This window comes from Penicillium brevicompactum, assembly GCF_028827555.1.
Source record: "Penicillium brevicompactum strain IBT 35665 chromosome Unknown utg000007l_segment0_segment0, whole genome shotgun sequence".
NCBI lineage: Eukaryota > Fungi > Ascomycota > Eurotiomycetes > Eurotiales > Aspergillaceae > Penicillium > Penicillium brevicompactum.
Window position 1 is genome coordinate 171,360 of NW_026623210.1, and position 12,726 is coordinate 184,085.

Below are 12,726 nucleotides of genomic sequence, written 5' to 3' on the forward strand. Positions count from 1 at the left end.
TGCTGAGAATGCCCAAGTATGTTCCAAACAAGATCTGCGCTTTCTGATTCCGGCAATTGGAAGCGTCGACGAAGCCTGAGTAGCCAAATAAGTAGTACAGAGTGTTTGTGGTGGAGTGTGAGATAGAGTAAACCGCTGCTGGGCGGGAATGGTGGGCGGCTTGGCAATGCGACACGTGATCTCGCGCTTTTCTATTTTGGGCGGTATGTTTTGATTCTACTATCACCATCTCCATTCCGGCCTGCGCGACCCGCAACGCACCCGTGGACGACATCCATGCGCTCATGCAACACTCTTTTACAATCACTTGACTTCGATCCTCCTTCGCACTCCGATCTTTCGACGTGAAAACAGCACATTGTTGACAATATGGCCGCGGCAGGCGCGAGGGCGCAAAAGCCTGTCGGCTCGGCACCATGGATTGCAGCAGAGAAGGAAAACATGGCCGACCTAGTGGAACAAGAAATGGAAGAGGTGGAATACCCCGTTCGTCATGAAATGGCATGGTTGAACGAACATATGACGGAGATTTTGTCCACAGGCCAGACGTGAGTCGCGACCGCACAATGGTTCATGTCTTCCCAGGACTGACAATGACCCAGAAACTTTGCGGATGTGTTCAAGACACCCGGAAAAATGAGAGGCAAGACACCTCGAACTGCCAGGAAGCGTGCACCCGAAGAATCTCGAGTGGTGAGTATCCAAGGTGTGAACACGAGATCAATCCCACCAACTAATCACTCCTTACAGCCTTTAAGCGAAATCTTCTCATCTGCCCAGAAACAGTTAGAGAACCATGCAAGCCCCAGCCCGTTCATTCACCGCGTGGTTTCCAAGACCGCTCCTGTGGCAGCGTCCCCCGTGCCCCGCACCAAGGACGCGACGCAGCAAGCCTCACAACCTGAATACCCTGACCTCACAGCGAACCTGAACTCATTCCCCAAATACAACACAGACTCGGGCTACCATGGCATGTCCGATGCTGACGAAGTGGTATTACCTGACGTGCAATCAGAATCACAGGCTTCAACCCAGCCTGCTACCCAGCCTTTAGAGCAAGATGAAGAGATGGACATGGACACGCAAGACATCGACACTTCCGCTGTTCAACAAACAAACGAAGAGTCTTTCCATTCCGCGCAAGAGGACGTTCGTTCTCGAGGAGGAACCGTCGAACCAAACAACAAGGATCCGACCCCGACCCCGACCCCGACCCAGGAGCGGACCAAAGCGCCAACCGCAGCGTCAGCCAAAGAAAGTAGCGCTGAACTGGGCTCAACTCCAGTCAAGAAGACCAAGTCGAAACCCAAAATGAAGACGGTGGAAAAGCAACAAAAGAAGGAACCTGAGTCCAAGGATTCCCCTGAACCCATCTCGAGGCCCGAAACATCGCCGGAGAAGATGCCAGCGCCTCCCGTGGCTGCGCCTGTGGAGGTTCAGAAGGATCGGCCGGAAGACGAGGTAATGGAAGATGCAACAGAAGATCCCATGAAGGACGACACTGTTCTCGATAATCTCGATGATATCGGTTCTCCCTCGGACGGCTCTACTCCTGAGCGGCTCCCTGTTCGGAAAAGTAGCCTGAGCTTTGCATCTCTACCTGCGCGCGAGCCATTGAAGAGCTTGGGGGGCTCGAGACTTTCTCGGACAAGCCACATCGACATCTCGAAAATGAACAACCCCCGTGCCAGTCACTTTGGTAGGCAGACCGGTGGCCACAAAATGACCCAATCTGCCGCGGAAGAAGACACTAGCCCCGGTGCTATGGATATCGATCACGAGAAGGAGCGTAGTGATGAGGCGGAACCTGAACAGGCTACCAGAACGCACAGCAAAAAGTCCACTCAAACTTTGCACGAAAGAATCAGCATGTTGGGCAAATTACAGCCTGTTTCTCGTCCACGGAAATCGATTCCGTCCTCTACTGGTGTTCCAGCTGGCCAGGTTGCATATCCAGACCTTGCTCCCTCCAAACCCGAGACCAAACCCGAGCCTTCTGGCCACAAGACCCAAGAAACACCTGTTTTGGAGCCTACTCCAGCTGATGATGACTGGATCAAGCCCCTTAGCTCTCCTCAGCGACCCGAATTTAGCAAGAGCAAGACGACCGGCATCATGGAGAAGCTTTCTGAGCTTGAGAAGGAGCGGGCAGCAGAGAAGAAGGACATGCCGAAAACAGAGCCCGAGCGTCCAAAGTCATCTGCCTCCATTTTCTCCTCTCCACGGCCACACGGACACCAACAGAGCGCTTCCCTGTCTCGGATACCCGCCGATATATCTACGACACCCACAGGGTCTCCCAGGCGCTTCGACGGTCATATCAGTGCTTCTAAGCTCCGGCTGCACTCGATTATGAAATCCGCTAAGGGGCTGTTCTCAAGCACTGGAAACACACCAAAGTTAGAACCCTATTCACCGGAGCAGCCGCGCCCTCAAACGAGTGCTGGTGTTTTCAACCGAAAGATTGACTTCGAGGCCCAACCAGTGCAGCCCCCTAGTCCCACGCGTCAGGAAGGGCGTCGCACGCGAAGCTCGACTGAGAAAGAACAAAAGCGGCGACAGCATGAACGAGAGGAGCAGGAAAGAGAGGAACAAGAAGAGGAGGCGCGTGCTGAGAAGGCCAGGGAGCAAGAAAAGCAAAAGGCCCTCCAGCTCAAAGCTGCTCACAACAAATCCTCAGTCGAACCAGAGGAGAGATCAGGGCCCGTGGTGTCTAAGAACCCTCAACCACAGCGCCAGCAATCCCGCGAGCCTGAGTCATCTCGAGAGACGAGTTCAAGATTTGCCATTCCTCAGCCCAAGCAAACCGAGCGCCGACCCCTCAAGCCAACCCGGGAGACCTTGCAAAAGCCAACACCGCAGCCAATGTCAATTCGTGTGGGTAGTACCTTGTCTCGTCAGATTGCTATGCCTGCATCCTCTGTCGCTCAAGAGTCAAGTATTCCCGCAGCTGCTCCTGCTCCTGCTCCTGCGCCCAAGCCAACTCTGAAAAAGAAGGGTAGCAACACTTCCTTGCACACATCCTCTTCCGCGGGTAGCTTCAAGAGCTCTATCTCAAGTCAAACCCAAGCGGCCCAGCGGAAAGCGCAGGTGGCTAGCAAGAAAGAGCAGGAAGATCGTCGGAAGGAGGAGCAAAGGCGTGAGCTTGAACGCAAACGTGCTGCTCAGCAAGAAGAGGCACGCCGCCAAGAAGAAGCTCGTCGACAGGGGATGAGGAGCCGTGCCGAGAGCCGTGCGGAGGCTGACCGAGAGCGCCGTGAACGCTCCGCTCAGGAAGATCCTAAGAGAGCTGCTCAAATGGAAGCGATTAGGAGGCGCCAGCAAGAAAATGCACGGGGTCATGGAAGGCAAGGTAGTCAGCAGATCGCCAACGAGGTAAGCGTGCCCGCCTATTTGAATGTCTTCTGGGTAGCTAACACCGCCAGGGGCCCATTCTTCAACATGAGAAGCCATCTCAGTCATCTCAGCGTAGTGATCTGGGTTCTTCTCGTCCCCCTTCTCGGCTGGGTGGCTCTATGCAGCCACATGCTCGCATCAATCCCCCTGCGCCCAACCCTGCCAAGCCGCCCAAGAGGGTCATGAACGATGACAGTAGCCATCGACCCGCAGTCTCTAAGCCCAGCAATGTCCAATCGACTGGCGATGCCAAGCGGCGCAAAACGGAAGATGAGCATAATCCTATGCAACCCGTCCGCACGATCATGCCGGGACCCCCTATGCCTGGACAACCTATGCGTCAATCATATATCAGAAAGGTTAGCATCACTCCCTCATCCCTCTCAAACATTGTATCACTGATTTGCGAATTTCTAGCCATCTATCTCTACATTCAATCATGGACAGTCCTCCATGGCCCACCAGTCTGGGTCTTCCATCTTCAAGAACAGTGCCCCACAGCGCCCAGCCCACCCCGGTGAGATGGGCAAGTTCGCGACAGGCAAGATTCCCTTTGCTGAATCCAACCCTGCACCTCCGCCGGCCGCACAAAGGGCTCCCAACTCTGCCCAGCGCCCGGCAGCCAAGCCATCTCCCAAGTACCCCAGTGGTGAGAATGTCCACCTGCCGGAGATCAACACCGACAGTGAAGACGATGATGATTCCGACTCTGAGATGTTCCCTGTGCCCAAGTGGGCTCAACCTAAGGAGCTGGAGGGTCTTCTCCGGCAGCAAGATGGTATGGAGGTTGACTCGATCTTTGGCCCGATCGCACCCTTCTCTCTCGAGGACACCTTCAAGGCAGACAAGAAGATCAAGAAGTACCGGGATCGTACTAGCAGTGCTAATTGGTCTGGTCCCGATGGACTTACCCAGGAGGAGATCCGAAAGGATGTGGCGGATCGACAACGGTTGCGACTCAATGGTGGATGGAGTTTCAATTCGTGAGCGCCTTATGGTTTGCATTGTACATCTGTAATTACGCCGTTCTTGAGCAGGTACCATGGCGTTGCTGGATATTTGTTATCGTTCAGTCATTTGTCTTGAGTTATGGTCTTAGACAACAGCTGCATACAGGGGCGCAAAGGTTTAATGAATTAACTACTTCGTCTCTCTACTTCCAGGGTTCTTTCCTAGTGTTTTTGCGAGGCTGGCCTATATCTCATCAATATTGCCACCTCCGGGACTAGGTATGAGGGCTACGCCATAGTGCCAAAATACCGGGATTCTTAGTTATACCCGCTATGTCAAAAGAATTGCACGCGATCGGTGTCTACTTTCGATGTGGGTCCGTGCAATTATTTTGAATCGTCAGGCCTTCGCAATGTTGAGTGAGCAGGTTCTTTTAGATTGATGATCTCAAATAACGGAGCCACTTACATGAATTAGCATCATTGGTCTAGTGGTAGAATTCGTCGTTGCCATCGACGAGGCCCGTGTTCGATTCACGGATGATGCACATTTCTTTTTGTTTTTGCTCTTCATCTACCCTCAATCTTTCTGGCTTTCTTTTTTTTACAGTGCCAGGGTTTTTATTTCCCAGTGTGTAGGTCAAAGGAAATTAAGCACATAGTAAGAAATAAGCCTTCCAAGGTTGGAACTGTCGAACTGAGTTTCAGCTGAGCAGTTTTCATGGATATATACTTGCTGACCACGGCACAGGACCAGTGAACTTGAGCCCTGGAGTTAAATTGGAAAGCTTACCTAGATTCAGAAAGAACCTTCCAATGTTGGTACGAAGCGTCTACCTAGGTAAGATGGCCCAGAAAGAAATAGGTAATCTTGGAAGCAAGCAATGGTATGTCTGGTTAGATTTTGTACTTTGGCATTCCCATCCGGCCTCCAGGGCCCGGAGGTGCTCAGTGAGTCTCATGACATGAGAATCCATATATGATAAGAGGAAAAGCAAAATCAGGAACCCCGCCGATCTAATCCGCCCTCCTGGGCAACGCCCCCATGAATATATAATACACGAGATTCATCCTTGCTTGAATATGTGAAGAGAATCGACTGCAACACGTTACTTACTTCATGACCGGCTCAACTTCATCTGCGCCCCCATTGGCATCCTCGTCCATGGCATCAGGGTTCAAGTTGGCCGCATCAGGAGCAAGACCAACCTGGGTTTCGTGGGAGATGGTGCGCCATCCAAGCTCACAGTTGGAATCCTTGATATACTCGGACATAGGGAACTGGCCAAAAGTCAATATAAGTTTGATGCGTGGTTTCTCGAGGAACAAGAAGACGGAGTGATGGGAGAGTACGTACGTAGTGGTCGTTCTTCTTCATGGTGGCTACCCATGGGACATTGTCAAAGGTGACGGCGCGAATACGGAAGTATTCATTGTCGGGAATTGGGACAACTGCACGAATAAAGCTGTCTAGGTCCGGAGTAGGGACACCGTTGACGGCAGTGAGGAAATTAGTGGGGCCAAGATGGTAGTGGTAGGCTGGGGAGCCACGGCTCTGGGAAGGCGTATTAGTATATATTGCATTGGGTAGACTGAATTTGAGAAACTTACTCTCGAGCTGACATAGACCTCGCTGTGAATCTTGGAGATTTGCTGGCGGACAGCGTGATGGGGCTTTTGTAAGACAGCACCGCAGAAGACGAGGGCACGATCTGTCTCAATATCCTGGGTTGGCACCGTGTGGACGCGGATTTTCATTTCCTTGCCACTGCGCACGATCAAGGCATCCAGATATTCCCGTTCATACATGACATCCAGCTCGGAGACACGCGTGACGAGCTGGCCATCCAATGTAAGGATGATGTCAGCTTCTTGGAAGCTAGTGTTGGGGTCCACGGTAACAGCTGGGGATGGGCTGTCAACCTTCCGCACCATGAACAGCTGGTGTCGAGACGGGTTGGCCTCTGAAACCTTATTGATCCACTCTTGCGAGACACCCATGACGCGAGCCTGGCTCATCTGCACAACGTAACTCTCCATATTGAGAATCCTCAAGGATGGAATTACTCCTTCACAGATCTTGGATGTGACAGGCAGGAGACAAGGTGTGTTCAGACCGAGGTAGTATTCCACGTCCTTGTGAGAGACGGGGGAACGCTCGCCAATGTAGTTCAGCCACAAGGCCTGCACCACGCCATCTTCGCCGATCAATACGCCGTTTCCGCACTGAGCACTGAGCCCAGTATCAACAGTGACGGCATCCAGGTTGATTGCACGGTAGCGGGGAGCAGCAGTACTGGGAGGGATGGACACGCTTGTGACGTCAGTGACCGTGGTTTTGGCGGCGACAATCCGATGATTACTGTTGAAGCCGACAAACATGGCTTCTTGGCCTGGCTTCATGTAATCAGTGCTGAGCTGGGCGCTCTTAACCGGAGCCTTGACAAGGCTCGGGTCATATTGGATGATGCTGTAATTTTGAATTGGGTGCAAAAACACCACCTTGGCGCTGACAATGATAGAGTCAGCGACAGTGATATTGATATCACAAAGGTCAAAGGGCACAATAGCCCGTGAGACCAAAACTAGGCCCTGCTCGGCATCGATGACAAGACCAAACCCAGTCTTTTTGGACTGTGGATATCCGTCCAGCTTCAATGGCATATTGCATGCCACACGCACGAAGCTGCGGACGATCTCGGCCGCGGCCGGTTGGCTGACACCGTCTAGCTGGATAAAGTTGGCCTCCATTGGCACAGGGGGTTTGGCAGGAATGGGATCAGCAAGATCAGAGAAGTCCCATACACCAGACTCGTCGTTGCGAACCGCCAATCGCATCGCAGGGCGCCAGTGGCGGTCGATATAAACAATACTAGTTGCCTTCGAGTGAAGATCCTGGATGTGACGATATGAAACTGCCACGCGGCTGCGATCGGGAATGTTCTTCATAACCTCTATGAACTCGTTGAGATTTTGAACTGCCTTTTTGTCAACGGACTCAACGATCCATCCAGCAGACGTGCTGTCTAGCTTGAAGGAGCCAGTGGATTCACAGATATAAACTCCACGAGTGGCGATGACAAAAAGACGTGCCTGTTGATAGGACAAGTCATGGAATATGCCACCAGCCACAGTCACAAATCGATCGGGGGTAATTGCGTGAAGATCTCCCACCTCACACTCGACTTCGACATCCTTCCCGCCTCTCTGTACAAGCAGCTTGACAGACTTGCCGACGCTGTTATCTAGAATTTCATCGAGACGAATAAATCGGGTCAGAAGCTCTCCATTGACTTTAAGAAGCACGTCCCCCTCCAGCAATTTAGTATCACCAGGACCCTCGGGGAGAATGACCTCTGCTGCAAGCATGTTTGTTTCACCCGGGACAGCTGCACGCACAGCAGCCTCCCATTCAGGGGTCAAGCCAAGACGACGACATTCATCAAAAGGCCTCAGTACCCACTGCGTTTGAATGGTGCCACGAGTAACAGGCTTGCCTTGGCGAATGCACTCCAATGCACGCAACGGGCGATCCAGCGGCAAGAAATAATCAGTTGAAGCGCCATCAGTTCGACCACCAGCCTGCAGGGCAATTGCATGGCCCGCAATGTTGACCACAGGACTTCCCGAACTACCTCCACTAGCCGCGGCTGAAGCTTGTATATAGTTTGTGTTGAAATCGCAATAGCCCTCGCCATACTCAGGAGCATTGCGATCCAGTCGACTGATTACACCGGAAAGAATACTGAGTTTCTCTCCGGCATCGTTGCCAACCAGACGAATTTCAGTGCCTACTTTTGCTCCTTCCGGATGAAGCTCAAGCTGGGTAAGATCCATGTAGCGGATTTTTTTGGGGTCGAATTGTAGAATGCCGAAATCGTGAACAGGGTCTCGGTATACCGGCTTGACATCACACTAGCAAAAGATTTCTTAGTATTTGTTTCCGTGTTACTTCAGACAGTGTGAATCGCGAGCTTACATCTTCGTGGTTAACAAATACGCAGGAGCCCGTGAAAGGACCGGCCCCAACAACGTGGCGATTTGTTAAGATATAGCCACGCTCAGCATCCACGACGAATCCTGTGGCTTCACTGGACATCGAGGGTTCAGTATCGAACGACACTGGTTGGCAGAAGTGAATAGAGACCGCACACTTCACGACCTTCTCCATCGTTTCCTGCCATTCCGGCGAATCTGTCTGAACAACAGCTGGTGTGGGCGCCTCCTCCAGCTCTTCCTCAATGTTGTAAACCATTCCATTGACGGGTATGTCGTCATCGGGGGAGCTAGCTGTATGCTCTAGCTTCAGCTGCTTGTTGGCGGGAACCGCAGAAGGGCTATGCATGCGCTTCGCGTGACGAGTTGAACCAGCCATTTTGTCCGAGGATCGTAGGTTCACACCAGAACGGAGACTTTTGAAAGACGATATTGGCTGAGAGGACCTTGTGGTAAGGTTTGCTTTTGGGATATAACTGAAAGATCGATAGCTTCGAGAATGCGGACGATGCGGAGTAAAGTAGGAATGTAGTGGCGCCGTTGGACACCTCGAGGTAACGTGTGTTGGGACGGGAACTGTGATGGAGGAGCTCCTTCTGCACACAACCGGCAGATAACAAGACATCCACTACACAATTGGAGGCGACCACGCGCTGAGCTTGGGAACAAAGCGACAGAGAGTGTTGGAGGCGGAGAGCAAAGGAATGATTCTGATTGGTCACTGTCCAATGTGATCCCATGCCCCCCTTCTCTCCTGCGCCTCAGCTATGATGTATGCGCCCTGAGCCGCCAACTACATTTTTGCCTACAGGTATAACCATAGCCTTCTATCCATGTTGGGAACGTGAGTTAATACATTATTGGTAAATTACAAATGCTTTTTCGTTCTCGTGATGTGACAGTGATATCTTGAACCATGGTCCATTCCAGCGGCGCTACACCCGGGACCCTATTCCCACTCTTGCAACGTGATCCCTATTCCCACTCTTGCAACGTGATACGTTCGGTCCATCGGCTAGGTATGATGGGCATTGTGGAGGGGGTCCATGCTTCCGGTATGCATGGTGGGTGCCCAAGGGGTCGGACCGGTGCCTACCACAAGGCTTGTGTGATGCTTCATGTAGTTGCCCTGCCATGCGCACATGGTTCCTGTAGTTCGCCATGGATAAATCAGGATGGAATCAGAGGCATGTCATCCCATACTGAGGATTTTATGTTTCTCGGCTGTCTTCAAACAACCGAGTCGTTCATAGCTCGTGGGCTCGGTCCCCCGTTCGGGCTGAGTCTTTGGGGCGTGGAGGTCTTTCCAGATCGAGGAAAGAGTTCGTTGAGTTTGGCGTATAAATCGTTCAGAGCCGGAATGTTGGAAGGCGGTGTCATGATAGCCGGTGTCTGGGGGACGACACCCCCTGCCTTCTTCGCTCGATCAGCGATGGTCGCAAGGTAGGCAAGGTTGGCTTGCAAACGGCGCATGCAATCCATATATTCTTGACTTGGCTTCTGATTTGCCTTGGAGGCATCCGCCGGCTCAGGTGCCGGTGAATTTGTGTCCGGATTGGAAGCAGGACCAGCCTTGCCAGCGGTTTGGAGATTCACCACCTCCTCCAGAAGAGCGGAGTTTATATCGAGGAGAACTGCGACACGAGCCTTTTCACGAGCCGCAAATTGCGCTTGTGCTTGCGCCTGTGCATGCGCCTGGGCCTGGGCCTGAGCTTGTGCCTGGGCTGACGCCGCGGGGGACGCGCCGCTTTGTGGAGAGTTTATCTGCGAAGGGGGCTTGGGTTGTGTGCCGAGCAAGTTGTTGGCTGAAATGGATGCCATGTTTTGGGAGAAAGTCTGTGCTACTTGAGATGGCATATTTGCGCCGGAGGTGCCTTGAGGGGGGACGAATTGTCCCATGGGACCGGGCATGGGGGCTTGGGTGAAGGGCGCTGGATAGTTTTCCATTGGTGCTGTGGATATGCCTTCTGTCAGCTTAAGATACTTGAAGTTTGAAAAAAGACGTCAATATTCCCAGGCAGCGAGAGGAAAAGTGGTAAGGGTAACATTTGAAAAATGCCAAGGATCACGGAGATATAGCGTGGCCAGTTTCAGCCTAGCTGGAGGGGCGGTGACACAAGCGTGACGGAAGAGGTTTGGGGGAGAACATGCAACATTGAGCCTCATGCCATGCGTGTTTGAGGGTAAATTCAACCCCACTGAAGTGAAAAACATGACAGGTGCTCTGTGCAAATGACAAGTGACAGACAAAAGGGGGAGGGGATGGGGACCACTAACCAGAGGATTGGGGAAAGCCTGAAGGAACCATAGATCCACCAGGTCCAGGCTGCATTGGCATGGCCCCAAATTGTTGAGTGGACGGTGTCTTGGACTGAGGGTATGGGGGAGCTGGGTTAGGGTAGAATGGCATCTGTTGATTTTGGGGGCTCTGAGTCGGGACGGGATAGCTGGCGGGATAGCCAGTGTTGGGATCCATTGTGTATTGGACCATGCCGTTAGGCCCTCTTTTCACCCTGTAATATTCCTTCCCTTCAGCGATCCCCTCGATCTAGGGGAGCTACTGCGATAAGCTGGATTGCGCCGCACGGACGAGACGGTGAAGGCTCGGATTCCAGGGATGGGAGGGTTCTTTGACGGCCTACACACACACGAGGATCTGGACCGAAGAAAATGCGTGTCTGTGATTGGCCCGATTGACCAAAGGGCAAGGATGTTGGAACGCGATCGGCCTCAGGGCTGGAGACTCGGAGCAAGACAGATTTTGGTTGTGGCCCGGATTCAGAGCGATCAGCCGTGGGCTAATGCAGCGGAGCCTTTTCGGCAGTGGGGACACAGGCTCAAATAATATTCGATGCAGACAGTTTTACTCGAAAATCAAACTCGAGACTTGTCCCTGGCGCACTTGTGAGAGTACACTCCTAGGTAGCAGCGTCAACAGAAAAGTGACATTCAATGAGGTCACGGGGTGTTGTTGCCTCAGGCTTGGATTCTGCCTGAAATATCTGGATTCCAACAGTCCCTCTTTTTATACTTCGCGGCGTGGACCGGACTAACTGTAGTAGTACAATGTACTCCGTACGGAGTACTTCGACGGAGTCCATACTGATGTCACTAACATGTTTCAGAATGAGTTCTCCATGAACAAATTCCAATCCCGAAATTTACAACTATAAGTCCATTCAGCGTTAGTGGCAATGAAATGGATATTGACTTACGGAGTACCTGATAGAATCTCTCACCTGGAACGAGAGCGAGTACGGAATACGGAGTGCGTCCATTCGCTTTCGCTCAAGCATCGCTTAGGTGGAATAGTTGGGATCTTTGACGTGTCCCGATCCGGTAAATCGATGTCCTCACGTTATGGGTCTTCGCTGGACCGGGATTCACGTGGCACACTGTGGACTGACACTTGAGCATCCTAATCATGTCTGCCATGCCGACGTCAGTGTCCCTCTTCCCAGAATTACCTGTACGAAAACCTGGAAAATTCGACGTAGTTTTACAACTGGATTTCACTCCATATCACAATTGGGTACAAATATATATGAGGGCTGCCCCTCATCATGTTTGTTTATACAGAGTATAAGCATAGGTACCTTGTGGTATAAGGGCTGGACCATGATTAGCGACTGTGTTTTATTTGCTGCGTTGACACGAATAGACAACACCATGCCGAATTTGGGTGATTTTCAGCGCCAGAACCATCTCTCGGCTCGCATAAAAACCCCGGGAAGGGGTAAAGTACCATAAAAAAAGCTTCCTTGAGGCCGAAAGCCACTTCAGTCAAACACCGAGCGGTACGGCATATCCCGAAGTCACATCGTCTTACTATGTAGATCGATGGTGGGCGGTGATCTACGGAGTAGATGCCACGGCTCCCGCCGTGAAACATGTTCGGGCGGTCCGATTGTACACGATTCGTATGTTTGACATGCAAAAAGTGGATTCGATGGTACGTTCCGTACTCCGTTGTACTAGCAGAAGTGATCAAATTGTCGATATTGACATGTCAGGAAGTAGTACTTTAAGCGAACGCTGCGATCTTCCTCGAAACAGTAGACAACCGGGCGATCTTCTGAACTTTATTCATAGTCAATCGGTGCCTCCGACGATCTGCATTGCATTGGAGGCATGTGATCCGGTGTGTCAGCATACGATCTTACCTTGGAACTTTGGAGGTACAATGCATGGATTATAGTAAAAAGAGGGATACGTCGATGAGGTAGCTGTATGGGGTATGGATAGGTATGATCATAACCACAACAGCCCTGGAGAGCACTGTTTGCCTAATGAGTAACTCACAATCCAGCGGCATGGCATTGCGAGATAGCCCTGGTGGTACCAAGGTTTGTTAGATGTATTTGAACCAATGCGGGGGTTATAT

The 12,726-nt window shown here is 51.9% G+C and overlaps 3 protein-coding genes across 3 annotated transcripts; 1 reads left to right on the forward strand and 2 right to left on the reverse strand.

The window, feature by feature from the left end:
• Positions 1 to 369: 369 nt before the first annotated feature.
• On the forward strand, positions 370 to 4,383 carry N7506_010815 (uncharacterized protein; the record flags this gene model as incomplete). The annotated part of the gene is made up of 5 exons (XM_056960108.1): positions 370 to 548; positions 603 to 693; positions 751 to 3,375; positions 3,426 to 3,755; positions 3,814 to 4,383. The coding sequence occupies 5 exons, from the start codon at positions 370 to 372 to the stop codon at positions 4,381 to 4,383; spliced, it is 3,795 nt and encodes a 1,264-aa protein (XP_056806263.1).
• Positions 4,384 to 5,459: 1,076 nt separating this feature from the next.
• N7506_010816 (putative nuclear serine protease HtrA2/Nma111) lies at positions 5,460 to 8,967 on the reverse strand (the record flags this gene model as incomplete). Its single annotated transcript, XM_056960109.1, has 4 exons — positions 5,460 to 5,627; positions 5,704 to 5,901; positions 5,958 to 8,261; positions 8,326 to 8,967. The coding sequence occupies 4 exons, from the start codon at positions 8,965 to 8,967 to the stop codon at positions 5,460 to 5,462; spliced, it is 3,312 nt and encodes a 1,103-aa protein (XP_056806264.1).
• A 605-nt stretch (positions 8,968 to 9,572) lies between these two features.
• N7506_010817 (uncharacterized protein) lies at positions 9,573 to 10,818 on the reverse strand (the record flags this gene model as incomplete). The annotated part of the gene is made up of 2 exons (XM_056960110.1): positions 9,573 to 10,309; positions 10,620 to 10,818. 2 exons carry the CDS (start codon positions 10,816 to 10,818, stop codon positions 9,573 to 9,575), a joined length of 936 nt encoding a protein of 311 aa, XP_056806265.1.
• Between the last annotated feature and the right edge of the window lie 1,908 nt (positions 10,819 to 12,726).